The 21,172-nt window shown below is 37.8% G+C and overlaps 1 protein-coding gene and 1 non-coding gene across 2 annotated transcripts in view; both read right to left on the bottom strand.

Annotated features, from left to right (window-relative positions):
• LOC104672449 (X-linked retinitis pigmentosa GTPase regulator-like) overlaps positions 1 to 21,172 on the bottom strand; it is a 54,841-nt gene that overhangs the window by 26,957 nt on the left and 6,712 nt on the right. The window contains 4 exon segments of the mRNA XM_030921253.1: positions 4,125 to 4,283; positions 16,960 to 17,097; positions 18,434 to 18,601; positions 20,982 to 21,044. Coding sequence (XP_030777113.1) covers positions 4,125 to 4,283; positions 16,960 to 17,097; positions 18,434 to 18,601; positions 20,982 to 21,044 — 528 coding nt within the window.
• LOC115894435 lies at positions 1,742 to 1,871 on the bottom strand. Its single transcript, XR_004054554.1, has one exon. It is a non-coding gene; the product is annotated as a small nucleolar RNA SNORA31 (small nucleolar RNA).

The following is a 21,172-nucleotide window of genomic DNA, read 5'->3' as shown; positions in this document are numbered from 1 at the left end:
AACTATCTATCTCTAGCTGACCATCAATTACTCGACATTTTTTAGGCTGTCTGACTTTAATTAGCCTGTGAAATGAGGCTGTTTAGGCAGTCTGAATCATGTTACAAAAGTTTTGTTCAGTATCCTGGTAGGTTCCCATTCAGTTGCTTAGATATTAGTGATGACAGCAGTTTCTATTTTACAAAAATGATCTAAGGTGCTCTTATTTAAGGACCTTATATTTAACAACCAAGAGAATTTTTGGCCATATCACCTTTGTGACATTTAACAACATAATTTAATGTTAATAAGTAATATTACATTAGGAAAACAGATTTGATCAGTTCGCTTCAGATCAATATTACTGTAATTTCACAGAATATATTTGATTTCAGAATGAGTAATTTGTTAACCTGTAGAAAACTTAAGTTTATTCAAACATAATCCTAGAAGTTAAGATAAATTCTCATTTGCCTCAGGACCCAGACTTCATTGTGAACCCCGTCTTACAACTGGCCTTTCTTGTCTGTTGGTAACTGCTGTGGATGACTTACAAAATTACAAATATCACTCTGCCTCACTTAGTGTGTACCAAGTTCCAGCCTCAGACTTTTTCCACAGTGGTCCATGGTTTCCCTGATCCCAAGGAGAAACTATAATCACCCTATCACTACAACCAGTTTTATTTTCTAACCTATCGTGGTCATGTGCAAATACTATAATTGAAATAAATTCATCAGATATGAACTAAATTGTTTTAAAAATAGTTTAATGAATGATCCTCTAATAGATTTTAAGGTAAGGGTTATAGACATATAGAAAAACAAGGCTGGGAAGGCCCTTCATAGAATAATCTAATCCAAGTGCTTTTCTTTAGTGAAAGAAATTGGAACAGGTGATTAGCTACTCTTTCCTTAAGGTCTTACAAAATATTCCATAACTCTCTTAGCAATCCAGTTTAGTATTTAGTCACACTGATGATCAATATACTCTTCAGGTCCATTTCTTCATCAGCTAGGATTAAATATTTTTAAAATTCTGCCTATACTGTGTTCCAGAACCAGGTTCCTCACCAGGGCTGGCTCATAATAAAGTTTGCACAGGTCCATGCAGAAATGTGAAAAACAGGCAAAGTAGTGAAATTTCCATACAGATACATTTATACAGTTTAAGGAGGTGTCCTTTATTATACAATTAAGAGCTTTCTATTTTGAAAATATTCCTTATTTTATGATATGATAGTACAAACAGTCATTTTTTTCAATGCCCATATTTAGGCAAATGTGAATCAGAAGCTGACAACCATCTATTGTTCTCATAATTTTTTAAACTCAAATTTTAGGTTATTCTCTGGATTGTAACACAAGCTCTTCACTGTTTACAAAATTATTTATGAACTGTAAAAATTATCCCTTCCCGAGTCCAAGTGATGTCATTGTTCAGTTCCCACCTATGAGTGAGAATATGTGGTGTTTGGTTTTCTGTTCTTGTGATAGTTTGCTAAGAATGGGAGGGGAACATCACACATCGGGGCCTATCATGGGGAGGGGGGAAGGGGGAGGGATTGCATTGGGAGTTATACCTGATATAAATGACGAATTGATGGGTGCTGACGAGTTGATGGGTGCAGCACACCAACATGGCACAAGTATACATATGTAACAAACCTGCACGTTATGCACATGTACCCTAGAACTTAATGCATAATAAAAAAAAAAAAATTATCTCTTCATGTTTTTTTCCCTGTATTGCCAAGTTTTTCTCCTGTATTCCTCCATTCAATGTTGGCTGCCACAATCAGACAGGAAACGCAAGGACACTTCTTTCTTGCATCTGTAGTGGAAATCTTAGTGGCAAACAATAACTACTCCAGGTCTGTCAAATAGATGCATCTCATAATTTAAAAAACTTTCCTGGTGTATGAGATCCCAAAGCTTGCAAAAATCTGGAGAGAGCAATCAATTTCTGGAAAGATTATACTTAAGCTCAGAACAAAGACCACAGAAAGCTAAATGTCTTTAAAACCACAAGAAAATATCATCCTTAAGTGCGTTTATTTTAAATTAAGAATATAAAAGCAAGAATTAAGCTTTCATTAAAAGTATCATAGATTATCTTGTTGCTCACTTTATAGAAAAATATTTTATAATGAATGGTTGAAGACACTATTATTATACAATCAGCATTTGTATCTGTTAAAATAACCCTGAATGACCTATTCACTCTTTCTATAATCTTTGTATAAACTAGAGAAAATATATAACATATAAAGTTGCATTTCTGTCTATAGAATGAATTTTCAGATAATGTTTAAAAATTAACTTCAAAGTTTAATTTTTAGGACATTTTTGAAATTATATAAAAATTCACCTTTTCAACAGGAATTCAAAAAAAATCTTAAACCTCAGAATTATTTCCAAATTTAGAGTATAAGTTTTGAAAAAAAATTATTTCTAACTTAGAAAAGATTCCATCTAGTAACTAAAGCTTAATAACCACGACTGGGGCTGGAATAGGAAGTTGAGGAAAAGTAACATCAGAGAAAAAAATATAAAGATAAAATATTCTTCCCTTACCTGGCAACATTAGGCATATCATCTTAGAATTGGATATTATTCAAAATTTGTCTGCAACATTTCTAACTTTGGGCTACTAAAGATTAAGTGGTGACTTCACAAACTGTTAATTTTTGTGCAAAAAATATAATAATTCACTACCTAATTGTATTATGTACGTTACTTATCTAAAATCTAATGTTGAAAAAAATTGGGAAGCATCAATTTAGTAAACATATTAGCAAGTAGTGAATATATTTCAATACAGTGATTAGAATTCTGAGAAATGACATGTCATAACAAATATGAAATTCAGATCCCAAAAGTAACATTACTATTAAAGTCCTAACTTTATTTTATTATCTGTAATTTAAAACCTTACCACTTTTTAATGAATTACTGTAACAGAACATACAACTACAAAGAAATTCCCAAGTTATACACTGTAAATATCACAAAAAGAAAGAACTATCAATGTCATGTAGAAAATAGCTTGAACAAAAAGCTTCTCCAAAAGAAGGCATTTCAGGAAAAATGTCAATGTTAGATAAATATAGAAAACATATATATAAGAAAAATTGTTTGTCCCAGAAAATGAACTAAAAATAATGGAATATGTTGCCATTAAAAATGTTAAGGTCAGGCCAGATGTGGTGGCTCACGCCTGTAATCCCAGCACTTTGGGAGGCTGAGGCGGGTGAATCACCTGAGGTTAGGAGTTCGAGACCAGTCTTGCCAACATGGCAAAACCCCCTCTCTACTAAAAATACAAAAATTAGCCGGGCATGGTAGTGGGTGCCTGTAATCCCAGCTACTCAGGAGGCTGAGGTGGGAGAACTGCTTGAACTCAGGAGGCAGAGGCTGCAGTGAGCCAAGATCGGGCCGTTGCACTTCAGCCTAGATGACAAGAGTGAAATCCGTCTCAAAAAAAAAAAAAAAAGTTAAGGTCATGAAAAGGTACATTACATGAGCAGAATTCATTTTTTTCTACTTAAAAAAATTATTCCATAGACCAGAAATATATATTAAGTATAGAAATAAAGCGTGAGAATCTTTTTGGGTTGCTTTTTTTTTTGGAGACAAGGTCTAGCTGAGACCACACCTGGCTAATTTTAGTAAAGTTGGAGTTTCATCATGTTGCTCAGGCTGGTCTCAAACTCCTGGGCTGAAGAGATCTGCTCGCCTTGGCCTCCCAAGATGCTAGGATTACAGGTGTCAGCCATTGCACCAGGCCCCAAAAGTGAGAATCTTAATGGAAAGAGATGCAAAGCCACCTGACACGAGGTATCTAAGAGTCAAATTCATAGAGGCTAAGAACAGAATGGTGGTTGCCAGGAGCTGAGGGGAGGCAGGAAAGACGAGTTGCCGTACAGTGGGCATGAAGTTTCAGTTACTCAAGATAAGTTTCAGACATCTGCTGTACAATGGTTGTGCCTACATAGAAAAATACTGTATTATACACTTAAAAATCTATTAAGAAGGTAGTTCTTATAGCAAGTATTCTTACCAAAATAAAAAAAAATGAACATTAAAAAAGTTTCATTAGTCTCTACAGAAAGCAGGGAACAGAACAGTGGACTCCACACATACCTGTGAGAACCACAGTATGCTCTCCACCACAAGCTACTTGGATCACCTTCTCAGGAATTTCAGACACCAGCTGGGGTGTTCTGTGATCGCTCAGGAGCTGATTAGGAAGACCTAACTTCCCATTCTCAGGTTCTCCAAACATATATAGCTCACCATCTGCTATTGAAGGAAAAGTACAGTGATTAATGATGACATACATATGAACAAAAAGCTGATCTTACCTTCAAAAAATGTTTTGACGAAGATGGCCGAATAGGAACAGCTCCAGTCTCCAACTCCCAGCACGAGCGACACAGAAGACTGGTGATTTCTGCATTTTCAACTGAGGTACTGGGGTCATCTCACTGGGGAGTGCCGGACAATCGGTGCTGGTCAGCTGCTGCAGCCCCACCAGCGAGAGCTGAAGCAGGGCGAGGCATCGCCTCACCTGGGAAGCGCAAGAAGGAAGGGAATCCCTTTTCCTAGCCAGGGGAACTGAGACACACAACACCTGGAAAATCAGGTCATTCCCACCCCAATACTGCGCTTTAAACAAACGGGCACACCAGGAGATTATACCCACACCTGGCCGGGAGGGTCCCACGGCCACAGAGCCTCCCTCATTGCTAGCACAGCAGTCTGCGATCTAACCGAAACGGCAGCAGCGAGGCTGGGGGAGGGGCGCCCGCCATTGCTGAGGCTTAAGTAGGTCAACAAAGCCCCTGGGAAGCTCGAACTGGGTGGAGCTCACAGCAGCTCAAGGAAACCTGCCTGTCTCTGTAGATTCCACCTCTGGGGACAGGGCACAGCTAAACAACAAAAGAGGAAGCAGCAGAGGCCTGTGCAGACGCGAACGACTCTGTCTGACAGCTTTGAAGAGAGCAGTGGATCTCCCAACACGGAGGTTGAGATCTGAGAACGGACAGACTGCCTGCTCAAGTGGGTCCCTACCCCTGAGTAGCCTAACTGGGAGACATCCCCAACTAGGGGCAGTCTGACACCCCACACCTCACAGGGTGGAGTACACCCCTGAGAGGAAGCTTCCAAAGTAAGAATCAGACAGGTACACTCGCTGTTCAGCAATATTCTATCTTCTGCAACCTCTGCTGCTGATACCCAGGCAAACAGGGTCTGGAGTGGACCTCAAGCAATCTCCAACACACCTACAGCTGAGGGTCCTGACTATTAGAAGGAAAACTATCAAACAGGAAGAACACCTATACCAAAACCCCATCAGTACGTCACCATCATCAAAGACCAGAGGCAGATAAAACCACAAAGATGGGGAAGAAGCAGGGCAGAAAAGCTGGAAATTCAAGAAATAAGAGCGCATCTCCCCCTGCAAAGGAGCGCAGCTCATCGCCAGCAATGGATCAAAGCTGGTCAGAGAATGACTTTGACGAAATGAGAGAAGAAGGCTTCAGTCCATCAAGCTTCTCAGAGCTAAAGGAAGAATTACGTACCCAGCGCAAAGAAACTAAAAATCTTGAAAAAAGAGTGGAAGAATTGATAGGTAGAATAATTAATGCAGAGAAGGTCATAAATGAAATGACAGAGATGAAAACCATGACACGAGAAATACGTGACAAATCCACAAGCTTCAGTAACCGACTCGATCAACTGGAAGAAAGAGTATCAGCAATTGAGGATCAAATGAATGAAATGAAGCGAGAAGAGAAACCAAAAGAAAAAAGAAGAAAAAGAAATGAACAAAGCCTGCAAGAAGTATGGGATTATGTAAAAAGACCAAATCTACGTCTGATTGGGGTGCCTGAAAGTGAGGGGGAAAATGGAACCAAGTTGGAAAACACTCTTCAGGATATCATGCAGGAGAACTTCCCCAACCTAGTAGGGCAGGCCAACATTCAAATTCAGGAAATACAGAGAACACCACAAAGATACTCCTCGAGAAGAGCAACTCCAAGACACATAATTGCCAGATTCACCAAAGTTGAAATGAAGGAAAAAATCTTAAGGGCAGCCAGAGAGAAAGGTCGGGTTACCCACAAAGGGAAGCCCATCAGACTAACAGCAGACCTCTCGGCAGAAACTCTACAAGCCAGAAGAGAGTGGGGGCCAATATTCAACGTTCTTAAAGAAAAGAATTTTAAACCCAGAATTTCATATCCAGCCAAACTAAGTTTCATCAGTGAAGGAGAAAGAAAATCCTTTACAGATAAGCAAATGCTTAGAGATTTTGTCACCACCAGGCCTGCCTTACAAGAGACCCTGAAGGAAGCACTAAACATGGAAAGGAACAACCAGTACCAGCCATTGCAAAAACATGCCAAAATGTAAAGACCATCGAGGCTAGGAAGAAACTGCATTAACTAACGAGCAAAATAACCAGTTAATATCATAATGGCAGGATCAAGTTCACACATAACAATATTAACCTTAAATGTAAATGAACTAAATGCTCCAATTAAAAGACACAGACTGGCAAACTGGATAAAGAGTCAAGACCCATCAGTCTGCTGTATTCAGGAGACCCATCTCACATGCAGAGACATACATAGGCTCAAAATAAAGGGATGGAGGAAGATCTACCAAGCAAATGGAGAACAAAAAAAAGCAGGGGTTGCAATCCTAGTCTCTGATAAAATAAATAGACTTTAAACCATCAAAGATCAAAAGAGACAAAGAAGGCCATTACAAAATGGTAAAGGGATCAATTCAACAGGAAGAGCTAACTATCCTAAATATATATGCACCCAATACAGGAGCACCCAAATTCATAAAGCAAGTCCTTAGAGACTTACAAAGAGACTTAGACTCCCACACAATAATAATGGGAGACTTCAACACTCCACTGTCAACATTAGACAGATCAACGAGACAGAAAGTTAACAACGATATCCAGGAATTGAACTCATCTCTGCACCAAGCGGACCTAATAGACATCTATAGAACTCTCCACCCCAAATCAACAGAATATACATTCTTCTCAGCACCACATCGCACTTATTCCAAAATTGACCACGTAATTGGAAGTAAAGCACTCCTTAGCAAATGTAAAAGAACAGAAATTATAACAAACTGTCTCTCAGACCACAGTGCAATCAAACTAGAACTCAGGACTAAGAAACTCAATCAAAACCGCTCAACTACATGGAAACTGAACAACCTGCTCCTGAATGACTACTGGGTACATAACAAAATGAAGGCAGAAATAAAGATGTTCTTCAAAACCAATGAGAACAAAGATACAACATACCAGAATCTCTGGGACACATTTAAAGCAGTGTGTAGAGGGAAATTTATAGCACTAAATGCCCATAAGAGAAAGCTGGAAAGATCAAAAATTGACACTCTAACATCACAATTAAAAGAACAGGAGAAGCAAGAGCAAACACATTGAAAAGCTAGCAGAAGGCAAGAAATAACTAAGATCAGAGCAGAACTGAAGGAGATAGAGACACAAAAAACCCTCCAAAAAATCAATGAATGCAGGAGTTGGTTTTTTGAAAAAAATCAACAAAATTGACAGACCGCTAGCAAGACTAATAAAGAAGAAAAGAGAGAAGAATCAAATAGACGCAATAAAAAATGATAAAGGGGATATCACCACTGACCCCACAGAAATACAAACTACCATCAGAGAATACTATAAACACCTCTACGCAAATCAACTAGAAATTCTAGAAGAAATGGATAATTTCCTGGACACTTACACTCTTCCAAGACTAAACCAGGAAGAAGTTGAATCCCTGAATAGACCAATAGCAGCCTCTGAAATTGAGGCAATTATTAATAGCCTACCAACCAAAAAAAGTCCAGGACCAGATGGATTCACAGCTGAATTCTACCAGAGGTACAAGGAGGAGCTGGTACCATTCCTTCTGAAACTATTCCAGTCAATTGAAAAAGAGGGAATCCTCCCTAACTCATTTTATGAGGCCAACATCATCCTGATACCAAAGCCTGGTAGAGACACAACAAAAAAAGAAAATTTTAGACCAATATCCCTGATGAACATCGATGCAAAAATCCTCAATAAAATACTGGCAAACCGGATTCAGCAGCACATCAAAAAGCTTATCCACCATGATCAAGTGGGCTTCATCCCTGAGATGCAAGGCTGGTTCAACATTCGCAAATCAATAAACGTAATCCAGCATATAAACAGAACCAAAGACAAGAACCACATGATTATCTCAATAGATGCAGAAAAGGCTTTTGACAAAATTCAACAGCCTTCATGCTAAAAACACTCAATAAATTCGGTATTGATGGAACATACCTCAAAATAATAAGAGCTATTTCTGACAAACCCACAGCTAATATCATACTGAATGGGCAAAAACTGGAAAAATTCCCTTTGAAAACTGGCACAAGACAGGGATGCCCTCTCTCACCACTCCTATTCAACATAGTGTTGGAAGTTCTGGCTAGGGCAATCAGGCAAGAGAAAGAAATCAAGGGTATCCAGTTTGGAAAAGAAGAAGTCAAATTGTCCCTGTTTGCAGATGACATGATTGTATATTTAGAAAACCCCATTGTCTCAGCCCAAAATCTCCTTAAGCTGATAAGCAACTTCAGCAAAGTCTCAGGATACAAAATTAATGTGCAAAAATCACAAGCATTCTTATACACCAGTAACAGACAGAGAGCCAAATCATGAATGAACTTCCATTCACAATAGCTTCAAAGAGAATAAAATACCTAGGAATCCAACTTACAAGGGATGTAAAGGACCTCTTCAGGGAGAACTACAAACCACTGCTCAGTGAAATAAAAGAGGACACTAACAAATGGAAGAACATACCATGCTCATGGATAGGAAGAATCAATATTGTGAAAATGGCCATACTGCCCAAGGTTATTTATAGATTCAATGCCATCCCCATCAAGCTACCAATGAGTTTCTTCACAGAATTGGAAAAAACGGCTTTAAAGTTCATATGGAACCAAAAAAGAGCCCGCATTGCCAAGACAATCCTAAGTCGTAAGAACAAAGCTGGAGGCATCACGCTACCTGACTTCAAACTATACTACAAGGCTACAGTAACCAAAACAGCATGGTACTGGTACCAAAACAGAGATATAGACCAATGGAACAGAACAGAGTCCTCAGAAATAATACCACACATCTACAGCCATCTGATCTTTGACAAACCTGAGAGAAACAAGAAATGGGGAAAGGATTCCCTATTTAACAAACAGTGCTGGGAAAATTGGCTAGCCATAAGTAGAAAGCTGAAACTGGATCCTTTCCTTACTCCTTATACGAAAGTTAATTCAAGATGGATTAGAGACTTAAATGTTAGACCTAATACCATAAAAACCCTAGAAGAAAACCTAGGTAGTACCATTCAGGACATAGGCATGGGCAAGGACTTCATGTCTAAAACACCAAAAGCAACGGCAGCAAAAGCCAAAATTGACAAATGGGATCTCATTAAACTAAAGAGCTTCTGCACAGCAAAAGAAACTACCATCAGAGTGAACAGGCAACCCACAGAATGGGAGAAAATTTTTGCAATCTACTCATCTGACAAAGGGCTAATATCCAGAATCTACAAAGAACTCAAACAAATTTACAAGAAAAAAACAAACAACCCCATCAAAAAGTGGGCAAAGGATATGAACAGACATTTCTCAAAAGAAGACATTCATTCAGCCAACAGACACATGAAAAAATGCTCATCATCACTCGCCATCAGAGAGATGCAAATCAAAACCACAATGAGATACCATCTCACACCAGTTAGAATGGCAATCATTAAAAAGTCAGGAAACAACAGGTGCTGGAGAGGATGTGGAGAAATAGGAACACTTTTACACTGTTGGTGGGATTGTAAACTAGTTCAACCATTATGGAAAACAGTATGGCAATTCCTCAAGGATCTAGAACTAGATGTACCATATGACCCAGCCATCCCACTACTGGGTATATACCCAAAGGATTATAAATCATGCTGCTATAAAGACACATGCACATGCATGTTTACTGCGGCACTATTCACAATAGCAAAGACTTGGAATCAACCCAAATGTCCATCTGTGACAGACTGGATTAAGAAAATGTGGCACATATACACCATGGAATATTATGCAGCCATAAAAAAGGATGAGTTTGCGTCCTTTGTAGGGACATGGATGCAGCTGGAAACCATCATTCTTAGCAAACTATCACAAAAACAGAAAACCAAACACCGCATGTTCTCACTCATAGGTGGGAACTGAACAATGACATCACTTGGACTCGGGAAGGGAAACATCACACATCGGGGCCTATCATGGGGGGGTGGGGATTGCATTGGGAGTTATACCTGATATAAATGACGAATTGATGGGTGCTGACGAGTTGATGGGTGCAGCACACCAACATGGCACAAGTATACTTATGTAACAAACCTGCACGTTATGCACATGTACCCTAGAACTTAAAGTATAATAATAATAAAAAAAATGTTTTGACAAGGATAACTTAATACATTTGACCTTTCTTGAGATATTTTTACTGTATGATAACGAAATAAAGCTAGATTTTCTTTTCCCCTTGGTTATTTTAATCCAGTAATTTTCATGAAAAATTCATGACTACCATTACTAATCAACAACTAGAAATCATTTTAGTGCTTTCACAAAAGTGAAGAATATCTTGTGTCTTCTACTTACTTAAAGCTCCCATAAAAACATGAATTTTGTCTTGTTCCCTATGGTATCCCCAAAACCTAGCAGTGTCTAGAACAAGCACTTAATATTTGTAGAATAAATGAATGAATAATTGCTTTATATGAAACTGGTTTAGAAAACTCACTTATGTGTGTAGTAAATATGTTAAGTAAATCTTAAGATAGCAGATTTTACCCATTTAGATGGCATTTCCTCCAAAGACGCTTACCAAAGAGTTCCTGACACTTAATCACTGCCCTGTCCATACTAACACTATTAATTTGCTTCTTTATTACATTTATCACACTGTATTATGACTGTGAACTTCTTGAAAGCAAGAACTTTCTTATTCATTTCTATGCAATTAACTGAGTTCTATAAAGTAGAATTTAAAAACCTTGTGTAAGTATATGGTCCAATCTCAAGAATGACATAGAACACATCACCATAGGTATGAGCAAAGAGACAACAGAGCAGATCTGCTTGCTTATTCTTTGCAAGTCTCTGAGAGAACCATGATTCATCCTTGCCCAACCCCTGAGAAGGTGGCCCCTGGAGTGTTCTTTATATGAATGATTAATGACTTTGTTATATATACCAGAGCAATGAACTATGCCAGATTAGGTTTCTCAGGGCTGCTTGCACAAACATTAACATTGATGATGTGCACCTGGCTTCATTATTGAAGATCCTGAGTTTCAGCTGCTGTGGCCAGTTGCTAGCAGGTGGTGCCTATATGACCACCCCCCTAAATCCCCTGGAAGCACCAGAATGGGTTTCCCTGGGCAGGGACATTCCACACATGTCCCTGTAGTTCACTGCTAAGAAGAAAACATGGCCTGTGTGGTTTCCTAAGAGAAAGTACTAGGAAGTCCAAGCACGACTTCTCTGGACTCCACTGTAGATGCTTATGTTTTCCCCACTTTTTCTTTTTGCTTTGTATCCTCTGCTGTAATAAATCTTATTCATAAGTATAATCTGCTATTGAAGACTGTGAGTTCTTCTAGAAAATCACGGAACTTCGGGAAGGTGTGGGACAGCCAATGCACAAGATATGTACCACTTGAAACTTGCTCAAATACTGTAAACACAGCTATATTGATTTTCTGAATTGATCTGCACAGAAAATGAAGTTTTATGGACCACAGTTTTCTATTAAGTATTTAGCAAACACTGACAAAAAAGTGGTGCCCAGTAAGTTAGCACCCTTCCATTCTCCCACGCTTGTTGCCTCCCATAGGAAACTGGTTCCTAAGTCCTGATGAGTCTCTCTCCATTTCTGTTTATAGATTCCTGATTCCCTTTACACCTTAACATGAATTTTCACCTGGATCAAGTTTTCCAAATGTCTTTCCTACCTCTAGTCTAACATACCCACACAACATCAGATATATCTTCCAAAAACAAGGCTCTAATTATGACACTTCCAAATAAAAAAAAAATACATGTATCAAGTATAAACTGCAGACTGTTACAAGAGACCTTCCATATTAGGTCCCCAGACTACTAACCAGTCATATTTCTATCTACTCCCAAGCTGGTGACTCTCTTTTGAGTCACATCCTCCCTTGAGAATTTGATGACAGCTCTATAAAAAAAGTACACATCCCAGCAGGGTGTGATGGCTCACACCTGTAATCCCAGCATTTTGGGAGGCCGAGGCTAGCAGATGGCTTGAGTCTAGGAGTTTGAGACCAGCCTGGGCAACATGGTGAAACCCAGTCTCTACAAAGAATACAAAAATTAGCTGGGTGTGGTGGCATGCATCTTTGTCCCAGCTACTCAGGGGAATGAGGTGAGAGGATCACTCGAGCCCAGAAGGTCTAGACTACAGTGAGCCATGATTATGCCACTGCACTCCAGCCTGGGCAACAGACTGAGACCTGGCTCAAAAAAAAAAAAAAAAAAAAAAAAAAATGCACCTACCAAATTTAGCATATCATTTTAGGGGTTCACATTCCTTTAGGATCCATGATCCCTAACCTCTAAACAAGCAACCTCTAAACAAACTCAACTATGCAATAATCTCCAAATACATGATTTACTTTCTGTCTCTTTATCTCTGAACATGTTTTGTCTCTGCCTGGATTGTTCTTCCCTCCTCTCTGTCTCTCTCAGAGTTGCTTCCATCTTTCATGGTTAATCTCAAATACCACCCTTTCTCTGAAATATGTCCTGATGTCCTTAACAAGAAATAATATTTTTTCTTTCTTGATCTCACGTAAGACTCTGCTATCAAATGTCTTATGTTACCAATCATGGTCTGCTGTATATTGCAGTTATTGGTCTAGCACAGTAGTGAAAAGTATATGCTACAGAGTCAGACCACCTTGTTTGCATCTGGATTCTGCCACTTACTCAATCATACTGAGCAAGTTGTTCAGTCGCTAGGCCTGTAACATGGGGATAAAAGTGCCTATGTGATAGCGTTGTTTCATAGGAATAACTGAATTAATGCATTCAAAGGCACTTAGAACACAATCAGTGCCTGGTCATTATTAGTTGCTACCACATCCTCCTCTTCCTCTTGTACATGGAGAGAAACTGCATGTCAGTAGAAGTTGTTCTGGCTTTTAGAGCTGGAAGACTGGAGTTCAAATTCTGATTCTGCAACTCAATTGCAGCATCACCTTGAATAAAACTGTGCTCGAATCCTGCCTGCATATATGGAATCAGAGATACCACCACCTCTCTCTCAGAGTGGTTGGGAGATGAAATGAAATATATTTATGATTGAAAATGCTTTGAACATGGAAAACTATACATCCTATAGTTTGATTGTAAACTCCAGAAGGGCAGGTACTACATTTTAATCAACTTGGTATTGTAAGAAATATCATTTAAAATGACTTTTACATAGTAAGTTGCTGAGGTTTCTCACAGTGTCAACTTTTTAAAGTAAAATGTTTTACCTATAAAGCAGGGGTGTCCAATCTTTTGGCTTCCCTGGACCACACTGGAAGAATTGTCTGCGGCCACATATTAAATACACTAACACTAACGATAGCTGATGAGCTAAAAAAAAGAAAAGGTCTGTGCATAAATCTCATGTTTTAAGAAGGGTTACGATTTGTGTTGGGCCACATTCAAAGCCATCCTGGGCTGCGGGTTGGACGAGCTTGCTATAAAGGGTAAGAAAAGATATTTCCTGTAGCTTATCAGTAGGACCTTCCTTAAAGGGGAAGGTGAGTGCTTTTAATCCATATAAAATGTTTTATTTAATTTCAAGGTCTTTTTCTTATTTATATATAAAAAATAACATTTATCATGAAGAACAAATAGGTCATTTCATATCAATTATATCTACTTCACTTAGGTCTATTAATTTTTATAAAATCTGGATTCTTCAAACTATCTACCTGGCTCTGATAGCTACCTTCCCCAGGATTCTGATCTTAAGCACACTGCCAAGTCTCTATTCTCCAGTCTCTGAAGATTGCTCCACAAATTCCTGCCCCCAGTTCCCATGACCCCAACTCATTTGCTTATATCCCCTATTGTACTACACCTAAATCAGTGAATCATTGGTTGAAATGCTCAGACCCAACCATTAACATATCAGAAGAAAAGACACAGAAATCAGGGATAATACCTGAAAACTCCATAGATTTTACCTATAACATCTAAAAATTGAATATTTTATATAATTTATAATATGAACTTGAATTGAGAACATGAATTTAAAATACGAACATGAGCATTTAAACATACTAGTAGGTGAAGAATCTGTAGAAAGTCTTAAACATAACTATCTTAGTAATATGTTCTGCATTTTTATTAGGAAATAAACTATTCTGTTTGGAGGTTCCTCAAAAAACTAAAAACAGAGCTACCATATGATCCAGCAATCCCACTGCTGGGTATGTACCCAAAAGAAGAGAAACCGGTATATCAAAGAGATATCTGCACTCCCATGTTTGCTGCAGCACTGTTCACAATAGCCAAGATTTGGAAGCAACCTAAATGTTCATCAACAGATGACTGAATAAAGAAAACGTGGAGCTGGACGCGGTGGCTCAGACCTGTAATCCCAGCACTTTGGGAGGCCAAAGTGGGTGGATCACCTGAGGTCAGCAGTTCAAGACCAGCCTGACCAACATGGTGAAACCCTGTTGCTACTAAAAATACAAAAAAATTAGCTGGGCATGACGGCTGGCGCCTGTAATACCGGCTACTCAGGAGGCTGAGGCAGGAGAATCACTTGAACCTGGGAGGCGGAGGATGCAGTGAGCTGAGATTGCACTACTGTACTCTAGCCTGGGCAACAGAGCAAGACTCTGTCTCAAAAAAAAGAAAAAATGTGGTACTTATGCACCATAGAGTACTATTCAGCCATGAAAAAGAATGAGATCCAGTCATTTGCAATCACATGGATGGAACTGGAAGTCATTATGTTAAATGAAATAAAACAGGCACAGAAAGACATATACTGCATGTTCTCACTTATTTGTGGGATGTAAAAATCAAAACAAACTCATGGAAATAAAGAGTAGAAGGATTGTTACCAAAGGCTAGAAAGGGGAGTGGGGTGTGTGTAGGAGAGTGGTTAATGGGTCCAAAAATTAGAAATAATAATACCTAGTATTTGACAGCACAACAGGATGATTACAATCAAAATAACTGTACATCTTAAAATAACTAAGAGAGTATCATTGGATTGTTTGTAACACAAAGGGTAAATGCTTCAGGGGATGGATACCCCATTCTACATGACGTGATTATTACCCATCACATGCCTGTATAAAAACATCTCAGGTATTCCATATATATATATAAAATGTACCTACTATATATATATATATATATTATGTACCCACAAATACTAAAAATTAAAAATAAAGAATTAATGTTTTTTCTGATCTACAAATTCAACATACAAAGAGAAAAAAATGCTTTTCTATACAATATTTTCATCTATCATAAAATACATATTAAGTAAAATCCCTTATACTTGAGTTATTTCCAAAATTTGTAAAAAGTTGCTTTAAGTGATTAAAGTCATAAAATAATGGCTAGTGTGAAAATTACTGACAGTTCATATCAGCTGATGTAAATGAATCTCAGCAAAATGCTTGGTATAAAAGTTCATTTTATGTACAAACCTGTGAATATGCTAAAAAACATTCCATCATACACCTTAAATGGGTGAATTGTAGGGTATGTGACTTATATCTCAATAAAGTTGGGTTTTCATTTAAAAAAAAAAGCATAAAAACACACCAAAAAAAAGCTCAATGTAATGCCCATTGGTTAAGATGAACTATTCCACTTGTTCACCTAATGGCTAATGCAGAGTTCATTCACACAATTCATTCTGGCAGTTTTCTGAAAGTCCAAATATAAAACAATGCTTTTGCTTGGTATTTTTATTGTTTGGCTGGCTTTTTTTCCCATTTGTGTTTTTGTTTCTTGTTTTTTGTTTCATGAACAAAGCAAGTACAGACTATACCAACCCCAGGAGCCAAAAGTTGCCAATAAGTTGGTAGGTAGTGTTGCCCCAAGGAATGCAATCAATTCATCATTCATTCACTTTCTCCCTCATTCAATAATATTTATTGATTATCGGTTTGTTCAAGACACCAGGGATGCAGTGGTGAAAAATACTGACAAAGTCAGGTTTACTCTGTCTTGGTATCATGCTGCTGCCAATTCACTGGTAACTTTGGGGGGCACTGAGATGGGTGAATTACCACTTTCTAACCCTGAGTCTGTGGTACATGAAATAAAGAGTAAATGTATAAAATAAATCTTTAAAGATTTGTCTAAGAGGGTCCATAAACTATTTCCTCTAGGTATTTTTACTATTAAAAAAATCCCATCAATTAGATGCAAAGTCATAATCACACTTCCTGTTATTACTAGTGTACATATAGACTATAACAGCTAGAGCCCAACATTTCAAATATTTTAACTAAGATAGAAAAGGTTGCCAGTAGGTCCAGGAAAGGGAGAAGTTGGGAATGCTGAGAAAGTCCTACCAAAGGAAACCATATCCCATGCTGAGCTCTCTATATTCACCTAAAAAGTGATCATGTCAGACACAGTTTGAAATTATGAACTCTTATTATATAAATGGGGAAATACTGTTACCTAAAACAGACCAAAACAATTTCATTACATAGACAATCATGGCATTATTTCTATAGAACCAGAGAATATGTTACATCATTTCATTATTAACTTAATAATAACATAGAAGTGGGAGATAACATGATGACTTCAAAATGTGTCTTACTTGTTACAAAAGCTGAATGGTAATATCCACAAGAGATCCAGGAGACAGGTTTTCCAATGGTCACTTGATGAGGGACACAGACATTAGTTACATTTTTTAAACCAATTTGCCCTTCGGAATTTTCACCCCACATAAAGTCTTCCATCCTCTATAAAGAAAAATACAAGGGGGAGAAAACGTTTTAAAAGGTAGTCAGGCTCTGAAGCTATTACACTTCCAAAAGACCATTTATTTTATAGTTCATAAAAATTATGTATCTTAACAATAAAGTACTACTAAGACATTTACACCAGTTAGCTACTTAAGACTTCAATTTATATTGTGAAATACTTCTATAATGATAAAGAACACAGAACAGCCTGATTGTAAATCACTTAAGTCCTGGCCATATTTTTATCTCAATAGCAAAGACAGAATGCCCTTTCCTACAATCACCCTTTCCCATTCTAATATCTCTAAACAGAAATGTTCTCCTCCTTCCAAGCAGTCTACCTGCAACTGAACTGAAAGACAGCACAGGTCACATTAGACACCTGCAGGTCAAAAAAGCCTGGAAGACCTTGCTCTTAAGAGCACTGTGGAAATGATGTCTTGGAAAAAAGAACAGAAGAAATGTATTTCACTACCTATTTTTTTCCTTATAATTTAAATCTGAAAACACAGAATCTAGCCTTAGAGAATGAAGATATAATATCATGTAAAACATCTCAAAAATAGGTAACTTATATTATTTCTGATAAGGGTTTTGATGTCAGAAAAAATCTAGGAAAAATATTTTAGAAAGGAATTCTCAAGATTTATTTATATATTTTAAATAATTTAAATTTTGAAGTGGTTTAGTAATGCAAAACAAATAAATGCAAATAACAACTGAAAGAAGGATGTCAAAATGCTAACTTAAGGGCTGACAAAATCTAAAGGATTGCGCTTCAGATACAACTCTGACTTTCCTGATAGAGTAACACCAGATGTTACACAGTCTCCAGCTTGAAACAAAGCAGCTAACCAGCAGCTTCAGTGAGATCAAGCTGATCTTGGCTCCAAATTTTAAAGAAATGTCTCATATGGGCTTTTGGTAGGGAGGGCAGAGAGGTACAATGACTGTTGCAAATCACATTTTAACATCATGTGCTACAATAGATTTCTGTGGATGTTTCTGATAGCAACTTCAGTTAAAACTGTAAGTATAACTTTAAGAGCACACAATGAAAATAATATTTAAGAATATCTAAAGGAGTAGATGGAGAGCATAGCTTAGAGCTTATTTGCCAATTACTTTTTAAATGTACATTTAAATAAGCACAAATAAGCATAAAATAAGCATAAATCAGCATAAATTGCAGTATGTCAAGATTTAAAGTTATATTTTAAATGTTTTCTGTAAAACACATAGATAGTCAATGAAAGAAAACTAAACAGCAATGCTCCCTTCAGTTTACTGAGTTGGCATATACTGATCTACAGGAAAGGAAACAAGCCTCATTAGTTAGGGCAGCTGAAGTATTAGATCCAGCAGAGAGCTGTTTAATCTTATGCTTGGATGTAAAAAAGCTAATTACATGAAAAGTATTTCTTTCTTCAGTGTCACCCAGCCCCAACTGTTCTTCATCATTTCCACCAGTTGCACATACGTTGTCTCCTTCTGCACATGGAAAAGAAAACATCAATAGACTCTCAAGAGTCCCCCTTTTTATGAGACAGGTCAGTGTAGAGCAGCGATTTCCTCTATTCACAGTGAAGAAAGCTGAAAGCTATCATTATCCTATTATTTGGGAGACAACTTCATTTCATCGTCAAAATAAAGCAAAACAAGCAAGGTCACATATTTTTGTGAGATGTTAGAAATCAATCTAGAATGTAACTAGCAACTGAAATGAACAGAATGAATGGAACGTATTTCTTGCTAATATAGTACTTTATTAATTCAGAGTGAAAACAAGGAAAGTAACTTCCAAACTAGTTTAAAATGCAAATCTAGGCCGGGCGCGGTGGCTCAAGCCTGTAATCCCAGCACTTTGGGAGGCCGAGACGGGCGGATCACGAGGTCAGGAGATCGAGACCATCCTGGCTAACACGGTGAAACCCCGTCTCTACTAAAAATACAAAAACTAGCCGGGCGAGGTGGCGGGCGCCTGTAGTCCCAGCTACTCGGGAGGCTGAGGCAGGAGAATGGCGTAAACCCGGGAGGCGGAGCTTGCAATGAGCTGAGATCCGGCCACTGCACTCCAGCCTGGGCGACAGAGCGAGACTCCGTCTCAAAAAAAAAAAAAATAAATAAATAAATAAATAAATAAAATGCAAATCTATTTTAAAAGAGATGTGTCCATTAATTTTAACTTCTGTGCCCATTAAAGCTAAGATACAGTATAAATAAGTAAAACGAGGCAAATCCAAGAAGAATCTAATTAGAAACATGATAATTCTATGTTGTATTCATTTTAACTTCCTAGCTAAATAAGAAGTCACTATAGCACTCTGTTTAGGAGGAAAGACTCCAGAGCCAGACTGCTTGGGTGCAAATTCCGGCTTACCACTTACCAAAGCTGTGGGACCTTAGCCAAGCCATAACCTCTGTGTGCCTCATTTTCCTCATCTATAAAATGGGGATAATAATAGTACCTACTTCACAGAGTTGTTATGAAGATTGAATTAGTTGAGATTTGTAAAATTCTTAGAACAGCATTTGGCTCATTTAAAGTACGTAAAAATGTTTGTTAATTACTCTGTTAATTAAATAAAAAGTACATCATGCCTAGATTACAAACATTTCCAGTAAGTTGTAAATTAATGAAGATTTTTAACACACATAATTAGTTATCTACATCATAAATATATACATGAAGTTAAAGCCTTGCTAAATTATAGGGTGAAATGAGGGCAGAATCAGCCTGAGTTAGTAAAAATTTTAAAATTATTGTTATTTTTATTTTTTGTTTTTAAGAAAAGAGGAAACCTAATTGGGGAAACAAGACTAGCTTTCAAATGGAAAATACATACAAGGTCACATGAAATTGGAGTGCACAATGTAACACACACGGAGCAAACCTGAGTTGGTGAGATTGAAATAAGTCAAACAAATAAATGAACACAAAGTTGAACAGTCACAAAATGTTCCATGGAAGAAGTAACACTTAATGGGATCTCAAAAGATAATCTGAAAAGCCTAAGAGAAAGAGAAAAGACACTTCAGAAAGGGAAAGGTATGGAGAGGTGGAGAGCAGCTGACGCAGTGAAAACATCCTGAAGACAGAATAAGTGTTTGGGGGCGCGGGGCAGGGGCAGGGGGAAGGTGGTAGGAAGAACTGCTCAGTGGTCAGGTCCTGGAGGTCTAATTGTTATCGCAGCATTTGCTGAAGATACTATCCTTTCTCTATTGAATTTCCTTGGCATCTCTGCCAAAAATCAAGTGGGCATATATATGGGTCTACTTGTAGACTCTATTCTGTTCCATTAATCTTTGTCTATCTTTTTGCCAATACCACACTGTCTTGATTACGGCAGCTTTACAGTGAGTCTTGAAATCAGGTAGTGCCAGTCCTCTAATTTTGTTATTTTTCGAAATTGTTTTGGCTCTTCTATGTCAATTGTTTTCCATATAAATTTCAGAAGCACTTTGTTAATTTCTACAAACACACATACACACACAAAAGCTGGTATGGATTTTGATGGGAATTGTGCTCGCTCACATCAACAGCCTTCTGGGTGCCTTCCACTCAACCTTAGTAAGGAAGAGTTCTAGAAGGGCAAGAACAGGAATAACCAGCCCCTAAGGTGGACACACAGGTTAGGAGATGCTGTCCCATGATATAATCCAAGAAAAGAAGCTTTTTCTTCAGCCATTTGACATTTATGTGTATATTTGCAAAGGCAAACGTGTACTAGCCATTGACATTTTTAAAAACCCTAATTTTACTGTTGCCAAAGTATAATATAATCTCTATTAATTTTACAAAACCACGTTACTGGAATGAGACCTCAGTTCTCAAAGTCAGGCAGGAAATCATACAGGTTGAGCACTATACCTGTTGATACCAGGGTGTGGTTCCTTCCACAGGCAGCTAATTTCACCTTTTCAGGTTTTAGAGCTAAAAATATTTTTAAATGGGACAATTATTTTACAGCAATGAAAATGAACAGTAGTCCAGGACAAATGGTAACTAAGTGATAGAACCGAGATTTAATAGCAGGCTTGTCTGATTCCAAAGTCAATGTT

Source organism: Rhinopithecus roxellana, chromosome 17, assembly GCF_007565055.1.
Source record: "Rhinopithecus roxellana isolate Shanxi Qingling chromosome 17, ASM756505v1, whole genome shotgun sequence".
NCBI classification, from domain to species: Eukaryota; Metazoa; Chordata; class Mammalia; order Primates; family Cercopithecidae; genus Rhinopithecus; species Rhinopithecus roxellana.
Note: the sequence above shows the minus strand (reverse complement) of the source record. Positions and strands in the feature narration are given on the sequence as shown.